Source organism: Gobius niger (assembly GCF_951799975.1).
Source record: "Gobius niger genome assembly, chromosome: 19".
NCBI lineage: Eukaryota > Metazoa > Chordata > Actinopteri > Gobiiformes > Gobiidae > Gobius > Gobius niger.
In genome coordinates this window covers 11561351-11582584 of record NC_136870.1, presented here as the reverse complement: position 1 = coordinate 11582584, position 21234 = coordinate 11561351, and the positions used below count along the sequence as shown (strand labels likewise).

Below are 21234 nucleotides of genomic sequence, written 5' to 3'. Positions count from 1 at the left end.
CATGTTTTTAGTGGGAGGGGAAACCGGAGTACCTGGAGGAAGCTGACGCAGACACAGGGAGAACATGCAATCTCCACACAGAAAGACCCCCAAGTGCTAACCGCTGTGCTACCATGCCGCCCTGTTTGAAGAGACCTGTACTGTTGAGCTGGTTTCATTTAGCGATACAGCCTGGTATAGTGTAAACATTTTGAAATCAAATATTGACTTTACTCTTAGCATTTTTTTGTAGTGTCATTCATTTTTTAATTAACTTCCATTTGCATTTTTTAATTTTGGTTCTTGAGCCAATTATCCAATCAGGAAGCCTCACACTTTGAGTCCCTGCACCCGTCTCTAATGATTCATGCCTAAAATACTGCTAGAGCTGGCCTTCACGAGCTCAAGTTCAGTGACTAAATTCAGGAGGTTCTGATTTGAGAAATAATGTGAGATTTTGTGGTAAATATGCAGCTTAAAGCATCCCTGGCTGAGCGGTGATTGTAGTTCCTTTGTTAATCCAGGGAGGGCAGATGCTACATAAACGTCTTTAATTGAAAACAATTAAAACTGTGATTCGATTGTGATTATTAATGCCCCACTTCAGCCTGAGTATTTACAGAGGCTGCACTAACACGGCTCTTCTCTTAAACACAATCTGCATATGTTGAGTTGACTCATGATGCCGGAGTTGAATTCCAGCTGACCGGCTTCACTTTCAGCGCTCTCATATCTCACTGCTCGCTCGCTCTCTCGCGCCGTGTGTTTTTTCAGCCCTTGAGCAAATAAAATCCTGCGTGCTTCCCTGTCAACACGTCCTGCAAACACTAAGTCGCGAAAGGACGCACAAGCACACTCGCAAAAATGCCACGCACTCCGGCATCTTAATATGCAAATGTGTGAGCACACATGTGTACAGTGTTGAAGATTTACACTGTGGAACTATATCAAGGCTCCAGAGCAGATTATCACAGGGACATCACATCCTCACTAACCCTCAGACTTTAAGAGCCAACCTTTACATTTATTAACCGTAACTTAAGAATTGTGCTGGAATTTTGACACCTCCTAATTTTAAACCGTGCGACTCCAAGTGGACCCAAGCTAAAATTAACTGTTGGTATATGAATCTCTACAAAGAAAACATTCCTCAAACACTGTGAATGGTGGCTATTCATGCCCATAAAAAAACATTGGCCCTGTGCATGCCCTGCTCGTGTGACTCATCAGAATATGAGAGATGGGGTTCCTTTGGTCACCTCTCTGGTCTGCTAGGCTGCTTACTGCCAAAGTGATCTGTTAATTGCACCCAAAGCCACACTCCACTTTGTTTCAGCTAAATCCGTGCACGCTACTGAGGCCACAGCATCTGAAAGTGAGCAGGCTCCGGGGCCTAATCTTCGTCCACTCATCGTGACCCACCTCTGGCTCCCAGACGTGACCTCTTCTCAGGTTAAGGGAGATTAGCAGCCAGAGCCTCGGCCTGAGTATAGACACAGCGCTTTTAGAAGGTTAGTACAAGTGAAGCGGCGGCTTGAAACTGGCTCAGAAAAAGCTTTGTTCGGAAAGACACCAAATGACGTTGAGAAGACTTCTGGAGAGTCGTCTCAAGTGTTTGTTTGGAGATCTGGGGCAAGAAAGGTCAAGATAAGTCCAGCTTTGAGATGTTCTTTAAACGGAGGCAACATTGAGTGTCAAGTAAAATGATTTTCAAAGGTGTAAGATCGGAAACAAAAGAACGTTTTTTTGCAGAAGACATTATTTGACCTATGATTGTAAATGGCAATTGTGCAGTCCTGTGGCACCTCTGTCATCATCTTGTTCCTTTTCATCCATTTTTTTCCCTGCCACAGCCCACCTGTCCTGATTGATCAGCTCATCCCGGCTCCACCTCTGGCCCTGAGCTCCTCTGTCCCATGAGGCAGGCACTCACTGGGATTAGCCGTGGCATACGTATGTGTTGAGGGTGGTTTGGTATTGGGGCGGGTGGGAAAAGTGAAGGCTGCCACTACAACTGCATCACTCATTTCTCTCTCTCTCCCATTCTCTCCCTCCCTCCCCAGGGCCCATAAACCTTTAAAGCACCTATAAAACACTTGGCGAGGCCTTTTTGAAGTTTTTATGAAGATCTGGCTTTATTGTTCCCAAGAGATGAGCCCCGCTCCGCTGGCGCCTCAGAGCTTTCTGGAAGTGCCAGTGAATTCAGGAGGAGGGGTGCTTTGGGCGGGTGGCAGAGAGAAGGGAGTCCCAGGGCATCACACAGGACTTTTATGCCCAAGTGTATAATCTGTGCATTGAAGATAATCCACAGATACAGTGTGAACATGGCCACTGACAACTTTATCTAAGACTTTTCAAACAGGAGTTCAAAGCACATATGTCGTAGCATGTGTGTCAGCGTATGGCTGTGTTTCGGCGCTGGCAGACGCCGGGGCCAGCAGGTTGCGTCCTTGTTGTTTGAAGTGGGGCTCTGTTGTTCACATAGAGCCGGACCCCCCCCCCATCTGTCTGATCCAGCGGCACCGGCACCCTCCCTCTCCAAATCCCCGCTCCGACGCCCGACGCACCGGCCCCTCAAAGAACAGTTGGCAAACGGGACGGCCCATTAAACGGGCCAAGCCAACCTCACCTCATATGAGCACAAGGCGATGGAGATGAGATAAAAGGAAATATATCGTGTATATAGTAAAGTGTGAAAAGGAGCTGCTTTTAACACTGGAGTGTATCTGAATGAGTGGGAGGGGCCGCTCCAGGACATGAGCCACTGGCTCTGACTTTGGCCTTCACTCGTTCTCACAGAGGTGAGGATTCTCACTTGCTCCTCTCTCAGGTTTCTCCAAAGAAGGCTTTTGTGCCAGCATCAAACAGAGGCGGGACTCCCTGAAAACATTTTGACTTTCTGCATTTTGATTAAACACATTCTGACTAAAACATTTTGGTTTCCTACATCTGCAAGTGCTGTTATTCTTTTAAGAAAATGTTTTGGAGGGTTTTCACTAAGTGCCAGGGCTGGCTCTGGTTATAAACAATATTTCCAATATATCTAATCTAAATTCCTATGGTTTGTATCTATATTAGACTTTACTGTGCCCACCTATAATTCAAGTTTGCCCACCCAAATTCAGCGAGCTGAGCGGGCCCGATAAGTGGTAAAAGAATAATAGGATGGATGAAAAACTAAAAGCATGGTTTGTGAGGTTTCCCAGCTCACAGCTGCACATCTGTGAAGGGCCATCTATGCAATGTTGCAAAAATCCAGACCATAATTAAAAGGAGATTTTTATTTTGTTATTGTATGTGAAGTGATTCTTTTTGGAATTATCTAAGCTTTTGCTTGTTTTCCCCCCCAGATAATTGGCCTATAGACTACTTTATTGGAAAGGATAGCACAGGGTGAAAGGGGAGAGATGTTCATCAAATGGTCGAAGACGAGACTTGAACCAACGACGCTGAGGCTGGAATGTGTCCAACAAAAATAAACATAGTTTTATCTATAGTAATGGACTTTAATAACAAAACCTGCTCCAGGCATGATGTGATGTGTACACTGAGCTCACACTCTTTGATGCGGACCCCAGCGCAGCCGTCTTTGTGCCCAAAGATGATGTCATGCTTTCTGAAACCATGTGAGGGGGGTCCAGAGGGGGATTCCTTTGGTGCCTTTCAAGTTTGCAGTGGGACCCTTAGGCCGCTGCGGGATAGACAGTATGAGGGCAAGAGGCTCAACCGTGCCACCCCCTCACTCTGCGACCCCACCCGGCCAGCAGTCACATTAGGCACGCTCCGGCCACCAAATCAAAGGCTCTCACTTGCATCAGCACACACTAAGGCAGGCATCCATGTTCAGAGCCCAGTCAAACGAGCATGTTAACACTCGGAACAAACGCGTGCCTAAAAATAACTCCGTATGCAGTGACATACCGATACATCAAACGCACTTCAATCATCCCCACACCCCCCCCAGCTGTGTTTTTGTTTTGAAAATATGATTGCGGTGACGGATGGGGTGGGGAGAGTAGTGGGCTTTGGCAGGGGCGAGTGGCAGGGCCCCCTCTATTGTCCCAGGCCAGTGTGAGTCTGTGTCCATAGCTATAGAAACTGGGGCCACACGGTGAAGGCATGCTTTCATCTCCGCCACAGGCTCACCGCTGCAATAAGGGCTCAAATAAATCCCCATGGACGCACTGAGAGAGGAGCCAAGGCACATTCTGCACACACAGGTTGTTTACCTGAAGCATCCCAGTTTAGATGAGTAAATCACAAACAAAAACATACACCAATCCAATCAGAAACGTATATGTAAACATTTAACTTCATGAGATCATGATATTAAGTCTGATGAGCATCTTTATTTTCAAGTCACGTTCAACTTTAAATCAAATTATTTCTTCAAACATCAATGTATCAAAACAGAGTATCACAGAGTTGGCTAAATTAATTTGATAACACCATTATGCACCAATACAGCAGTTATCAAATGTTGCCACAGCTTGCGCTTCACAGCTAGAGCCGTTTCTTACTGTGATTTACACTCATTGGCCTGGACCAAAAAGTAGTACATGCCTTAAATGGACACAAAGTGTGTTTCTCCTGCACCAGTCTTCAAACACAGGTAATGGAATTTAGCTGCAGCCGTCAATTCTTTGGCTCTTTGGTGAAGCCACATGCAGCACAAGTAACACAGGATCACAATGTTGATCATTAGGATTCACAATGTCCCGAGACATTCCAGTCCAACTTGGACACAGACTCTCCACACAAACAGACATGTTGGACACACTTCCATGCCGTTGACAACACCCACAATGCAAATGCATCTGTCCTGAAAACAGCGGCAGAGATGAGCAGGGAGTTTGATCTTTTCCCAATATTCCTGTTCTCTGGTGATAAATCGCACATGTTCATCACCACCTCATCTTCAGGATGTTGGACTGAAGACCAAAAGCCTGTAAGGTTGATGCCAGGCACGCTCATTATAGTGTCCTGTGTGCACCCTAGCCCAGTGTGGCGAGATACTGGATCAGCTCACTAAAAGTTAGAGAAACAGACAGGTAAATAAGAGCCGGAGCCGGGTGGATCCCTCCATCACTCGCCCCATCAGACTCATGTCACAGTCAGTGCTTTAAGGTGAACTGTGTACAACTCGAGGCATATGATGGAGGCACATTAGGAACTAGTATGAGCGAGACACCACTGTGTATTTTTACAAGGCCACATGAATGATTGCATTAGGGAACTGTAAGCCACTTGTGGTCTGGTCTCATACAAATAAACTTGATAAACTGTATGTTTAAGTCTTTAGTTCATGCTTGACAACTTTAAAAACACACTCAAGAACATGTTGATAAAGTTAAATATGAGTAAAGTTAAATGAATATTAACGCTCAATTTGTTAGCCAATGAGCAGTCTAAAAGTGCATGAATTAATGGAAGTTAGATAACAAAAATGTGCATTGGATCTGATGGGGATAGTGAAGTATGTCAAAAGTGAACTTTAGTATGTGTCATAGGATTCAAAATGTAACCATTATATTTTGGGGAGGCACCCAGCTGTCCTGTTAGCATCTTTGTGTGTGTGTGGATGTGTGTGTGAGTGTGGGTGGAGAGGGACCCAGTCAGACAGTCCCCCGTGCCGAGGAGAGAGGAGAGCTCAAAGCTGAGAGGGAAGGTCAGCAGCACCACTGCATGCCACAGACAGACTGACGATACTTCTCCTGGCTGTAATTACACCACACATACACACACACACACACACTATTAGCAGCCACACGGAGAAAGGTGCCCGGCTCCTCTAGTCTGTCTCCGTCTTAGGCTCTAATAACGTCTTTTGCATTTTGTAAACTCACCACAATATCTCGTATACCTGTGATGTCTCTGAGTGGATCATGAAACAACTGCCTGTCCACAGAGTCAACATCGGTCCTACACAAACCGCTTCCCCAATTCTCTTTGTCAATGGCCATTTGTAGTCTGGGCTATGAACTGGCCAAATCCAAGGTTAAATAAGGTCAACAAGGTTACTGGCACAAACCACAATTGTTGATGTTGTGTGCCTCTCAGACTGACAGCAGCACAGTCCTGCAGTATCAATAGCACCTTGTTGATGTGCTTGGCTCTGATGGGCTGCCTCCATAGGCCCTGTGACTTGTGAAAGTTACTGCAGTGTAAATGTGTTTAACAGCCTGCGTCTGCTCCTTGGCGTATGGAGACTTCTATCTGTTGTCCGCTTCCTGTTGCAGAGTTTACCAGTCTATAGCAAACCAGTCAAAGTGCAGATCCATGCTTACTTGCAGCCTGTTCAATTTGCTCGTTCACAAGTAGAAAAGTTCAGATGAGAGAATGCTCATCTGTCCGTGTGCGGCTGTTGGGCACTCTATTGGTTGAGTCTTACTCTTGAGGCTCTCAATTAAGAAGAGATCCTTATTTCCAATGACTTGTGGGAGGGAGTGGGCGTTTCCTGTTCCTGCTGGGTGTCCTGTTAAAGGCACCACAATCCTGAATGGACACTTAGCCTTGGGGTTTGTATTGTTTTTTTTCTTTTCAATCCGACCACTTCCTTCATTTTTCATACCTGCTTTTCTGCCACTCCTCCCGGGCCCAATCCATTTTCCCTGTGGTGACAGAAAAAGGCAGACGTTCCTATTTGCTCGTGGCTCCAGGGGCTTGTGGCTCGCGATTAGCAAACCAGTGTGAGTCAACATCTGGTACATCCCTTGGACAAACTATCCTTCTGAGCGCACACTCAGCCTGTTGTCAGCCCCCGTTCTTTTCTGTCCATTCCCAAGCAGACAGACACCCACCGGGCGGCAGTGCGCGCTCGCACACCAGCGAGACATTTCCCAAAACCTTCCCAGTCCTCCTGGCATCTCAGCAGGCTGTCACCTTCCACCCCTCGGTGTGTTCAGCAAACATACCACAGGGCGGTGGGGGCCAGCACCACCACTTTATCGGCATCCCCGACTGCAGCTGAGGGCACAAGCAGCACTCTACACATCACTGATTGTCCATCATTCAATCTGGAACTAGCACTGTCTATTTGAGAGCACAATCTCTTGTGCACCAGAATGTTCAGTACAGTCCAAAAAACATAAACAGGTTGACCGCTATCTCGGCCAGTCTCAAACCTTCAAGACGCCATCGTAGAATTTCCCTCTCTTTGTTTTTTCTTTGCCAGTGCCAGTCTATGGAAGTGCCTTGGCGCTAGACTCAACAGAACACACATGCCGCAGAGGCAAGAGAACATCTGTTGTGGTCAGCGGCTGTGGGCAAACTGTTTCATTTCGACAAGATGGCCTGTGGCAACACAATGGCTTAGTGGTTGGGAGAATGACCGAATTGCCAGTAATTGTGGTCAGGGTTTACCTAAGTTGGAGAAAGCTTCTTAAAAGACATGTGTTCGTATTTGACACAGTATTAGTCAAATTAAAACATTGTAGTGCCTGAAATCTTAATTCAAATTGTGGAAGTGTGATGGTACATATTCATTTGAACATTTAGAGCCTTTCTGTCTGATGTCTTTTCCATTGTAGTCCATTTTCCATTTGTCATCAAAGCACTATTCTACAACAACAAGCATCAGGCCTGATCACTGCAGCCTGCCAGCCATGATTTCACTGATGAGAGCCTAGATTACATTGACAGACTCCATCTTAAATGCAAGTAAAACATATGGCAACTGTTGGATAAAACCTTGAGATGTTCCATCGTCACAGCTCTTGTCATGGCACTCATTCAGGCTTTTGACGCCTTTGACCGTCTGTCTACAACAGTAGAGAGAGTAGTGAGCTAACCAACCATTTTTGCATTGTTGGCACCCTGTCACCTCCTTCTGTCTTGCACTCTGCATTTCTATTCCCTTCTTGGCCCTTGTGGCACAGTGGAGAAGGCAACAGTGACCCTATTGTAAGTGGTGGGAATTGGGCAGTGAGCCAATGATGTCATCCTGCCATAAGGAAGATCAGGAAGAACGCCCTCCTGGCGTTTGGAATCTAATTTTTCCTGTTCTTTTTGGAAGATTGTGATCTATTTCATTCTATTTTCATCATCATCACTGCTGGGCAGTAGAGGATGGGATATTCAAACCATACCAAAATTAAAATATACCCAAAATATGTACATTTTTATTTTAACCCCAAGGGCACTTAACTTTGAAAAAGTGCACTTTAGCACATTTTGTAGAGACACATGAATTTAAGTTCAAAAGTGGAGAAGAAAATTTAACAGGCTTCATTCATATTAGCAGAATAACAAGAGTGTCCAGCCTCCAGGCAAGAATAACTATCTAATTTTCATGCTTTTAGCAGGCGAATGACAGCCCATACGTGGCTATTGGCTTTGTCAAATTCCCATTTTGATTTAGCAAAATTCTACTGAGATAAAACCTCAGGATCAAATTAATATGTTTGAAAGATTTGTGTCAATGTTGCCCTGAATGTTTCTGAAGCCAGCCTGAATGTGTGCATGTGTGGTTCTTGCAGCGCTCAAGTTGATCAGCACCAGTTCAAAGTGGACCCTCCATCACATGGCAAAGTCACTGTCTCAGATCTCAGCTCTCATCACCATTAACCTCTCTGATCAGCTATCCCTCCTCCTCAACTACAGTGTTGTAGTGGAGACAAAGGATGCAGATGCAGAATGACTGCACGTGAGCACAGTAGACAGTAACAAGCCTTACCCTTAGCTCCGGAGTCCTTTCTTCTCTTCAACAGAACAGATGCTGTTTACTAGGTATTGTGCAAAAAAATAACTTTATGGGATTTTTTGTAGAGAAAAAAAAATTGAGGGGCTTCAAAAGTAACGTTAACGGGAGACAGATTTTTGACATACTTCCCAAGCCATCTGCTTTGGGTTAAGGCACGGAGACAAAGTTGAATATGGGGGAGAGTGGAGACAGAAGCAGAACTGGAGGAGATGGTGAAGCAGTGGGGAATAAAGGGGAATGCAGAATACTGACATGCAGTGGTGGACTGCCATGTACAGTATTTGCTTTACAGATTGGTCAGTTTAAAATGTTTGCGGCTTGGGTGAGACATGAAATATCAATCTTCAAAAACAATGTATGATATGTGAATTATATTTTTTAATGGTTTCCAAATCAAGTGAAAACAAAATGCTGCACTTTGTAATTCTTTGATATAAGTTCCAAGCTAAATCTCTGTCAGTCAATTAAAAACCTGATTGTACTTTGCTAAAAGTAAATGTATCTTTTAATAGGCCAGAAAAATGAAATAAAAATGGAACAAACAATTTTGCAATTCCAACTGTCTTGGAGTAACTGAAGTTAACTCCCCTCAGCCCTGTCCAAGCTGTCCGTCTCCATCCACCCCCTGTGCCATTCTACCAGTCCCCAGTGGGCACAGCCAGCCAGTCTGGCCAGACCTGCCCCTCGCTGTGCCCCAGTGCTGGATAATCTCCGGCCCGAACCTTGGGTAGAGGTCTTTGTGTGGAGCCGGGGGGGTGTCCGTGTGTCTATGTTTGTGTGTAGCATTCACAAGAGAAGGGGAGAAGAGGGTCCTATCTGTGCCTAAGGGCTGCCCCCCAAAGCACCCTCACCATGCGCCCTATTGAGACCTAAGGGAGCGTGAACAATCACTGCAAAACCAAAGAGCTAAGTCCTCTTGTTATACAAGCCCAATTTTCAGTGGCGACCCCACCTCTCTCCTATGCAAGTCCAACCCCCCAGCCCCACTCGTCAGAAGCTTCGTTAAAGCAAGCCGGGGTCCTTTTATGGTGCTATTTAATTAGCCATTCCACAGCAAACTGCCATCCGGCACCGCCGCCATTACCCCCCCCACATACACACTGAACCCCCACTTCTACTTTAACCCAGCAACACCACATCACGACAAACAGCAGTCTTTCCCGCTGTGCTCACCGTCCCTCTTTCTCCTCCACTTGTCTTTATCTCCGCAGTAATTAGCCCTGGTATGGGGGATGCACTCATTGCTGGTCGGCCCGATGGTATTAGGGCTTGGGACGACAAGTTCCCGGCATGGGGCTCCAGTCCACTAAGACCTGCAGAGGAGGACAATGGAAGTGGTCATTTTCTACAGTAACAGCTCAGTCTTACTGTCCCCACTGCCCACTGAGTCCTGTCTACACAGGGCACTAATCATTAACTACATTATGGGAGGACGGTCTAGAGAAGTACGGAGATACTGCTAAGCAGACAATCTGCACCTACAAACCATCACAGATATTTATGTCCAACCATCCATCAAATTATCCACTTTACCTCAGATCAGGCAAGAGAGCACACTCATGCATCACTGCATTACAGTCCATACCACTATCGTTCATTATTTGAAATCAAGATTCCTGGCGAGCCCTAGTGCCATTGTGCTTCTCTTTCCTCCTGGACCCCAAAGCAAGTGCATCTTCTGACTTGATCTGGTCCATCACTATCAGAGCCCACATTCTTTCCTCGTGGGCTTGAATTTGAGCAGTCCCTGAATGAGGCAGGGGCATCCACACTGTGCTAGATCGACGCCCTCTAGTGACCACTACAAAGGACCAACATAATAAAGAGGGAGCACTAACCATAAACCTATCCTACAAGAAAAATCCACATTAAAGATACTTTGTAAGATTACTTTTGTGTCCCATCAACATAAATGAAGAAATACACTGCATTTAAATGCCGTTGAATAAATTAAGAACAAAAACACAGATGTGCCTTGGATTTCTTCTTTTGTAATTACGCTCAAAGTTGTTGTTATTATTACTATTATAATAAAAAATGATGATTATTATTATTATCATCAATGTGTTATTATTATTATAACTATTTTATTATTGATTTATTTTTTATTGCTGCAGCTGAACTGTATAACTGATCAATCTGCTCCAATCTAACGGTTTAGTGGCATGGTCCTGGTGCCACTGCCTCGTGGTGTAATGACTGCTTAGCATGGGAAAGGTTACTTATCCGCAGCCATTTATAGCCCTTAATTACGCGCCTATTTTGTGACCCCAAAGTTCAACGGGCCAATTCCTGTGCAGACCCAAATCCTGATGAACAAAGGTGGAATGTGATGCCCCTTTTCCGTAGACAAGCTACTAAATGTTTCCCATCAATTTCATGGGAAAGGTTCAAGAGGAGGAAACTGCTTCTGCTGATTATTGACAACGTATTGAAGCCATTAGTCCGTGACGCGCGGCAGACGTGCCAGAAAGGGCTGAATTTGGATATACATGGTTCACGAAATGCAATGAGTTGTTTCCCTCTACCAGCGGAGAGGATAAAAGTGGTGCGTTAGGACCCAGTTGATCCTTGTGATTGTGGCTGATATTTTCCACGTTGTGAGGGGAGGGTTCGCCCAAAAAGGGGAGCTGTCAATCACAGTGAAAGTGGTCGGGGTGGGCAGGACCCTCTGACACTGTGTACCGTCGTAGGGGGATATTTAACTTGGGACTGAGCAGCACTCGCTACAGACACACTCTGACTCAAGTAGGAGAGACCCAGCGCCACTTATCACAGGGGCACACACTCCCTCAGGAATTGGCCGCAAAACAAGTCTGCGTTTGGGACAGTCTCATCATGAAGTGGCGAAGGAGGATGCAGCGTTTCTGAAAGGATTCTACAGTGTGAGGAATTGACTGAAGTTAGAGACTTCTGGAAACGCATGGTCAATGCCGAGCGCAGAAGTGGACGAGACTTTGTCTTTTATACGAGTCTTTTAATAGTTTGGACTTGTTCAGAGGAGTCAAGGTGTCCGCAGCGACGCTGCATCTTGCTGCAGGACATTCTGGAAGCTTTGCATTCTCACTGTAAGGTGCATATCTTGGAATTAGAAACTGTCAGTGCGCGTGGATCGCGCGTCCTTAAGACCTGACCAGAGCTGAGCGCGTCAGGCGACGTGGAGACGCCCGAAAGATCCGTGCGTAAAAATAACAGTGACATTTCAAATTAGGTGAAGTCTGATTTTTGTTGCCGGGACGCCGTGGATCTATTCAGTCCCTGCACACAGCACTCGGTCGTTTAGAGTCTCCGGAGTAACCATGACAACCGAGAGAGACCCCAAGTGAATCCGAACGAGCGGGGCTGAGGCCGGAGCGAGCGTGAAAGAGTGATTTTGTTTGTGCGCTTTTGATCAGTCCAAACATCATCATCAGTAAAGCTCCCAATGTCATTCAAAGCGGCCGCGGTCTATTAAAAGTATCGCCTCGTTGGTGACTGAACCTCTACTATTTATGAAGCCCAGGGCCAGGGGCTGCATACAACAAGCACCGGGCAAATAAGCGAACTGTTACTGTCGCAACACAAGAGGAACGATGGCGCTCTCGCAGACGCTCCTCGTCTACGTACTGCTGTGCGTGCACCTCGGGGTCTCTTCCCAGCATTACCTACGTCTCCGTCCATCGCCCAGTGAGCACCTGCCAGTGCCTGACCTCAAGGAGGACCCGGACCCGGAGTTCGACCCACGGGAGCAGGACTTGGTAGAGAGGACTCTGAGGAAAAAGCTGGGCAGTAACTTTGATCCTAACTTCATGTCCATCAATTCACCCATGCTGGTGAACCTCTCGGACACGCACATGAAGCCGCACGGGCCGATGCCCAACGAGATTAAAAAGCTTGACCTCACAGAAACCCCGTATGGGAAACGGGTCAAAGTGGGGAAGAAAGCGAGGAGGAAATTCCTGCAGTGGCTCTGGACATACACGCACTGTCCGGTCGTGTACACTTGGAAGGATTTGGGCGTGAGGTTCTGGCCACGTTACATAAAAGAGGGAAACTGTTTCTCGGAGCGCTCGTGCTCCTTCCCTGAGGGCATGTCTTGTAAACCGGTCAAGTCTATCAGTAAGATGTTTCTACGATGGTACTGTCAAGGCTTCCTCAAACAGAAGTTCTGCACGTGGATACAGGTGCAATACCCAATCATCTCAGAGTGCAAGTGCTCATGCTGATCCTCGAGAAGGGGGTGTGGACTGGAAATACAGTTTTCTATTGCACTGTTAACTATTACAAAAGTGGGCACCATAGCAAATCTATTTTTTTATATAGCATTTAAAGTGAAATACCAACATTGTACATATTTAAGACAAATGCAGCTATTTTTTCTAATTGATCCAGGACCATATTTTATTCTGCGGAAAACATGAGCACTTCAAATGGAAGAGCTTTCTTTTTTTAAATATTTTTACATTGAGACTTTGAGAATGGATTGCTACACTTCTTCAAGAGGTGAACTTCTCAACTGAACTGACTGTTATTTCACTCCAATGCTGCCTAGAGGTTTTTGTACATTAATATCAATAATAATAATAATTAAATTGTTTAAAAAGTTGAGGCTAAAGATATATACTATAAAGGCGTGAACTCAGCTTTTTGGAATAGTATTGTAGAAATAAACAAATCTGTATGTTTTATTTATTATTTTAACGATTGTGAGTATAGAGCAAAGGGAAAGAGAATAGCAGAGTATACCAGAAACAAAAATATGGGAGATGTCTACTTGAATATTGCTAAAATGAGAAAAATAAATAAATAATTCAAACATATCAGTGTACATGTTATGGCTATCACGATGTAGCAATAAAGTCAATCTTTCAATGTGTTTAGTGTCAACCAATGGAGCCCCGGTTTGTGAAAAGGGGTGCGTCAAGTGACGTCCACGGGACTGCCTGTCAAAAGTGCCATCCGTTTGTAAGAGCGGAGGCGCGTGTTTGTGTGAGCTGAAATGATGATTCAGAGCGCGCCAGTGGCTTTGCGCTGAGCGTCTCTGGGCTGCATTACTCTGGAGGCTCACACAAAGTTCCACTGAGGTATTTGTAGACTCGAGGTGAACTGACTGCAGCAGACCGGCGCCTGTTCAAGTCTCACCGCCCTGAGAGAGAAAAACAAAGCCCCCAAAACAATGACCAACTGTTTTTCACGTTAGCAGAATTAACTCCCCAGCCAAACACACGCCGAATGAAAGAAATGAGTCGTTTTGTCTAAGTATGGAGGTCTGTGGTGTTTATAATATTCTTTAAATACAATCAACGACTTAAACAGAGCCATGACTAACGTCTGAAAGCGAAACTTTCCATTGAGCGCATCTTGTGTGCCTTCGAGTGATTTGTAGCTCTGTGGCCAGAGTTGGATTTGACACTTGCCGCTCGCTTATTGTGACAGAACCGCTGAGGGCTTTGGTAAGAAGAGAAGGACGGCAGCGTGCCAGCAGAAGGAGAGGGCGGTGGAGGAGAGAGGAGGGGGCTGCTTTCCTTACTGTCAGCTTCTTTCTTGATGATGTCTCGGGGTTTTTAGAAAGTGCGTCTGTGACTCTACGGCGCCACTCAGCCGCCCCCTCTCGACTGCGCAGAATGAGGCACTTTGGGAAACAGTAACCCTTTCAGGCTCTGCCCGGAGAGTATTTTAGAAGCGTGTGAAAGGCAATACGCCGCCCTGGCTCCAGCCAGTGAGGTGCGCACCTTCAGACACACAGCCTGCCGAGCCAGCCAGTCAGATGTGAGGGTCTCAACCCGGGTCCAGGGCCCGAAAGCGTGGTCATTTGTGGCGTTCAGACCCAAGAGTGAACACAATAGGCGATGTATAAAGTATGCTACTTTTACTTTCATTTAGAACCTTAAGAACATCATATATAAAATAAAAGAGGCAAAAATAAAATAGCAAAGTCTTCTGGAGGATGAATGTCCATGTGGTTTACTCTCATCAATGACTGAATGATAGAATACTTCAGCCTGTGTTTGGCTCTCTGCTGATCAAAATGTCAGTACCTGATTCGGCCATAAGCAGAAGACTGTAAAGTATGTGGCTTTACAAACGTTCACTTAAATTGCTGGGTACATTGTCTTTTTTGGGGTGATACGTGCTTAATCTCTGCATTAGAACAGCACGCATGGAGTGTTGACATGAGGGCATTATTCATACAGTGGCCGTAAAAATGTCAAGACGCCACAGCTCTTCTGCTGTCAGACTTAGTGTCATTTCTGTCTGACAGTGCTGTCTCAGCGCTCAAACACAGGCTGCTAACAAAGTGGCCCCAAATTACTCCCCCAAAACATTGGGAGAGAACGGTGTACATGCCCTGTAGATAGAACAATTTCATATTTATATCCAAGCAGAAGATAAAGAGCAAAAAAAGAATGGAATAAAAGCCTTCAGACAATTAGGTCGGTGAAGACCCTGGGGATGAGTGACATGCTCATGGTGAAGATGATGAGCGCTCATTATCATGATGCTTGTGGTCCAAGTGGTGGGTGGTAAAAGTCTCTGCGGTCATTTTCATTCCAGAACAAATGTGCTCTGGTCACATGGCAGTACCTGCATAGACAACTCAGCAGGATTAATAGTGTAATAAGTGTGGAGCCGCCACAAGCACACAGCACATATCTTTAGACAGACAGAGTCGGAGACAAGGCGCTGTGGCTGAAAGTGCAGCTCAAAGCCCACAGTAGTAAAAGCCTTTGAGTCAGCACTGTGAGGGTATTGATGATGACAGGGTATTAGCCCCAGCACTGGAGGGAGGGGGCAGATGATACGCAGCATACCAGCAGACCACCAACCCCGGCATGTGGCCCGTGTGTGTGTGGGCACATCGCATTAGCTGTGTCTCAAAAGCAATAGACGCAGTGTGTATCCAAGTGCCTATTAGCAGCCACATCTCAGAGCGTGCTGTATGTGTGCTACAGATCTCCTACACGTGTCCTGGTGGTCTTCAGTTGATTTGTCACTTTATGAAGCCACAAAAATGGTCTAATTATAGCCCAGTGTTACCACAGTTATGCCTGAAATGCATGTCTGTGTATTATCCCTGGTTCAGAAGTCACCAGTCTCAGAGATGGCTGAAACAGATCCCAAATCAGTTTTTATAAGGCTTCTTTCTTGTGGGTGGAGCTTTACAGACCTGACCTGTAGTACATGCATAATAGAGATAATTCCTTACATGCCACAGACATATTCCAGCTGGTCATATAAAAAAAATCTGATTGAATAATTCTCTTGTGTCAGGTTTTACTCAGGTTTGGAACCTTATGTGGAGTTGATCTCACACCAACATGTTATTGGGAATGTTACAGTAGTTTATGTTTTACTAACATTCAGCTGAATACTATACCTAGAGCAATTCTGTCCATTTCAGCAGGACACCTGAGTGACAATAAAAATTGGTCTCAGGGCCTCAGTTGCATTAAGCTTAAGACTAAACAGTGTCAAGTAAAGTGGGAAAAGCACGCATTGCCTTAAGATTCAGGAACACAACAGACATGTTTCTGATTACCCAGATTAACCCTTGTTAGACATAATGCCTAAATATAGAGCCGTGAGTGGCAAGGAGCTGCCAGGGCTGGGAATAGTGTGTATTCTGAGCCCTGTTTCCATGGTTACTCAAGCTTTTTGGTAGTGCTGGTGTGCATCTTAAATTTAGAAAATGAGGCCTTTGCACCAAAAGCTTTGTTGCTTAATTTGCATTATCTAGAGTTTGTTGTTTTTATCACATTCAGAAAACTGATTTGAGATTTTGACAGAAGCTCACACTTCATTCTAACCTTCAGCTAAATCCAGATTGTCATCGAGTCTGCAAAAGCAAAGTGTTTTCAAGAATCGTACTTCAATTTAAGTGACCTTCTGATCCGCTCTTATGCACTCCAGTTATTCCAAATAGAGTAGGAAGGCATTCATCGACAAGCGCAAAAATGAAGTGTTTCCTAATAAGTGCTCCTAATAGGCAATCTGGCCCTGGTTATCATAAGCATCCACACAGCTAATGCATCAACTGCATTTAAGATGTTTACTTGTCCACTCAACCTAATCACTGTTGGGATGGTGCTGTTACATCGGAGTTTTCCCCTAATTCAAATCTATATTTCCATATCCATCTTCTGATGGCTCGCTGATTGCTCCCCAGGACACACAGCTCCACACACCCCCTTCACAGCCGCCCGGCGCTGTCTCCCTGTGCCCCTCTGTGCGCCTGCATGGCATGCTGAGAATGTTTACTTTCGCCACAGTGTGTATTTACAGAGCCTAATAGTTTTTTAGGCCGCAATGGCGCCTTGCTCTGTAACATGTGTACAACCCAACTTACTACCTCCAACTCCTGACAGGCTGAAATATGTATCTCCCACTCGCAAAATTACACAACAAACAACTTCTAGCTGTGATGAGCCCTGTTACTAAAGCAATCTGGGACATATACGCAACATATACATAAAAAAGTGTCTACCAGTACTGTATATACAGACAGACAGGCAGGCAGGCAGGCAGACAGACAGACAGGCAGGCAGGCAGGCAGGCAGGCAGGCAGACAGACAGACAGGCAGGCAGGCAGACAGACAGGCAGGCAGGCAGGCAGACACACAGACAGACAGACAGGCAGACAGACAGACAGACAGACAGACAGACAGACAGACAGGCAGGCAGACAGGCAGGCAGACAGGCAGGCAGACAGACAGGCAGACAGACAGACAGACAGACAGACAGACAGACAGACAGACAGGCAGACAGACAGACAGGCAGGCAGACAGGCAGGCAGACAGGCAGGCAGACAGACAGACAGACAAAATACAATGACACCAGTTTACGACTTTATTGATCAGGTTTGATCAATCATTAGAGAATCATGTTCCACAGACACACAAACAGAACGGATCAAATGCTGGTTTCAACACTGTGGGAGTTAATAGACAGTGCATTCAACCCTGGAGAGAGGATGGAGTTTTAAATGGGGCCTACAACACTCGGTCCATTGTCTTTCTGCCATTAGACAAAGCCAGCCTGAGGTGACCAAACAGGTGAACATAACCGGCTGTATTTTTCCCAGAGGGCCACTGGGCACCAACCTGATGTGCTGACGCCTGGCTGTCTGTCGTATTCAGCCGAGGTGGTCTATTCAGAGTAAGGGATGTATACGTGTGTGTTGGTGTGTAAAACAGAGGGAGGGAGGAGGCAGAGGGTGAGCCACAGAGAATGCTTGGTGATGGGTTACCAAAAACAGAGCACCGGGGGACAATGGGACCTAGGACATTCCTGACATAACCCCAACACATCGAGGAGGAAGTGGAAAGGGCTGGGGGGGTTTATTGGTGTCAGCGGACCCCGAGAAGAGGAGCGAGTGCCTCTTTTGTCCCCTCCGGCGTTGGAAAACGATTGAATCGAGACGCCTTGCAAAAGAGTGGACAGGCTCCTCAACGCGTAACACACATAACACATAATCAGGCCTTTGAAAGAAGAACCACCAATTAGAAAATGGACATATAGAGGCTGGAGTCTGAAAGAGGCTGTGCTCTGTCAGTGTGTGTGGCGGCCCGCATGCACTTGTCAATAGGGTCTGGATGTAAAGGGAGAGCCAAATGGGACGCTTTTCAGCTCAAAGTGCACAAGGGTTGACCCCATGGGAACGGCGCAATGACCTTGTTTGAATCAGACGGCATTTAGTCTCATTTAGAAATGGTTCGTGTTACACTGAAAGAGGCCATGACGAGCCACAAAATGCAATACTCCGGTAATTGGCTGGACATTTGTCAAGTGAACTTCCCATAGTGTTATCCAAAACTTTGCGTGTCCCTCAGGGGAAGTGGACTTTCAGGATACTCTTAAGTCAAATGGGCCTGAGTGGTTAGTGCTCTTTCCTCACAGCAACAAGGCCCTGGTTTTGAATCCCAGCCCGGGCAATGCCTTTATGTATGGAGTATGATGTTCTCTCCCAGGTGCTTTGTGGCACGAACTAACCCTCCATCTGATGTATGATTACAATTACGTTTAAAATAAATCAGTAAAAATGATTATGAAGCTCAGATAACCCAGAGTGCATATTTAATAAATCCACGTAGTGAGAAACACTATTGGAAGTCCTGGTTTTGGATTCCATTGTAATTACTGGCCCGCCCTGAGTCTCCTTACAGCTTATGCAAACCATATTGAAGGTAAATACCCCTTTTGTGAAAGGAAATGATTAGGAAAGCTGACCACTGGAGCCGACAAAGAAGGTTTTCTCCATAGATACCTGAGACTTAAGCCCTAGAGAAAACATCAACACTGCAGTGATTGAAGACTGTCTTTAAATGCCAATACAAGGAGATGAAGAAAACCAACGGAATGAGCAGCACAAGACTGAATAAGGAACTATATCGTAATAAGAGATTTCCTTTTTGGGGGTAGGTGGGGGGGAATTAATCTGTTAGTTACATCATCTTACCTTTTGCATGTGGACCTGCTACTTGATGGCTTGTCTGACATCCTCTCCATATGCTGTAACAGGTAAAAGCACACATTAAACTGAAGCAACACTGACATCTAGTGGATACTCTTTTAACAAACACTAGGCTTATCTGTGTGATCTCCTCTTGATTTGGTCAAAATCAGTCAGCACTACTGTAGAAAGTCACATGTCCTGACTCTCAACAATAAGTCTGACTGGCTGTGATTTGCAGTCATCAAGTAAACTGTCTGATGTTGATAAAGTCAAGGTAAGCATACATCGGTTCCACTTAAAAATGGGTCACTCTTTCCATCCTCTGTTGGAGCGTGAACTAAGAATAACCACAGATACTGATGTTTATAAATCTGGACAGACAAGAAGGAAACATAAGACCCATCAATGTTTTCTCTAAATGATTGCAGATTTATTTTGTCACTATTTACAACCAGCGTATCAGAGCTGAAATTCCCCCTCAGCATCCGCTTCCAACTCTGCAGATTAAAACTAATTCGGTGGCTCCGTAGCCTTGGGTGGCATTGCTGCGACCGTACAATTTATTAGCTAATCGTCGAGACAGTGCCAGATTCCCCAGCTCATGAATATCAAGGCGGAATGGGAACCAGAATGTGCGCTTTCTTTCAAGCATTGCGCCGCGGCATTCTCAGTGTTTCAGAACACACATCGAGTTCAAATGGGAACTCCCAAGCACTTCCAGCTGGCAACACTTTGGGATAATGATCCTGGATTCCTCACAAATGAAGGGTCTAAATACCACCAGTGAGGTACCTGGACCCCCTCCCTTAATTCATGCATAGCTACATGTATGTAAAAACACGCACGTACTTTGAAGCTCTGGGCTAATCATGCATTCACTGAGCAAATCAGGAAGTTACATTTCCCATCTTTTATCCATGGGTTTCAGACACAAGACTCAAAATATCCATTTGAATGGGCGCAATTAGCAAAATTAGTGAAAGAAATCACATAAACTGCAGATTTTTAGTTACTATGTTGTTCTGTAAACAACAAAAATGTGTTTTGATTGCTAACCCTGAACTTTAGATCTTTACATCTCTCCTCTCACATGTTAAGGCTCCTGACACGTTCGAATGTGAATTGTGATTTTTCGACCCCAAAAAATTGTGCAGCCCTAGTTTAAGAATGTTTCTCATTTCAGACCCATGGAAGCTCTTTAAAGATGGCTCCAAAGAAATGACAGAACAAAAAACAATCTCAACATGATTGGACATTAGCGTTGTAAAAAAAAACATACAAAAAAACGTGTATCTTAACTCCACATCCATTTGAGCAAGAAACGATAAATGACTCCAAAAAAAAAAAAAAAACAACACCGCCCAAGAAGTGACTTCCTGTTTCAATCCAGCGAGCCAAAATAAAAGCACAGCTCGTCTCATTCATTAGTTCAGCAGGTACTTGCAACATAACAAGAATATAATTAAATACACACAAGTTTTTTGTCTGTTAATAGTTAGGCAGGAAGAAAGTTGAACTAATGAATAAGATGGTGCTTTTATTTTGGTGTGCTGCATCGAAACAGGAAGAAGCTACTTGGGCGGCGTTATATGATTGGAGGTTATGCAGGTCACTAAAAATTAAATTCCCTTTTATTTCTACTTTTATAATGGTTTTAGTCATCTTAATCAGGGGGAAAGAAATACAGTCCTTTCATTCTGTCTTGTAACTGCATTATTTCCTATATAGTTCAATTTAATTCATGTTAATTTAAAACAGCTTTTGTGTTGTGCACTTTGGCATTGAAAGCAGTAACAAGTATCAAGTTTTTTCTTTAGTTTGGAAATCCAAATGACATTCAAGTATTATCTCACCTGGACAATGTGGAGTTACTTTAAACCCCCATGCTCCAGCCAAGTGGTATCCTGACTTAAAAAAAAAAAAAAAAACCTTGAGTCATCTGTCGGAGACCACCTTCAGTGATGCAGTGTCAGAATGATGGATGGGACAATAATACAGGCACAAGAACCATTGAGAGCTTTCCCTTGATTTTGACAAGGCCAACTCAAGCAACAAGGAGCGACATTCTCCTGTGTATCCATTAATATCTCCTCTGCCCCGTGCCACTCTGGCCCAGGGCTTT

The 21234-nt window shown here is 45.1% G+C and overlaps 1 protein-coding gene across 1 annotated transcript; it reads left to right on the top strand.

The window, feature by feature from the left end:
* The first annotated feature begins 11376 nt into the window (after positions 1–11376).
* Positions 11377–13513, top strand: nog2 (noggin 2). Its single transcript, XM_079577551.1, has one exon. It carries the CDS (start codon positions 12253–12255, stop codon positions 12883–12885), a length of 633 nt encoding a protein of 210 aa, XP_079433677.1. The 5' UTR covers positions 11377–12252; the 3' UTR covers positions 12886–13513.
* Positions 13514–21234: the final 7721 nt, after the last annotated feature.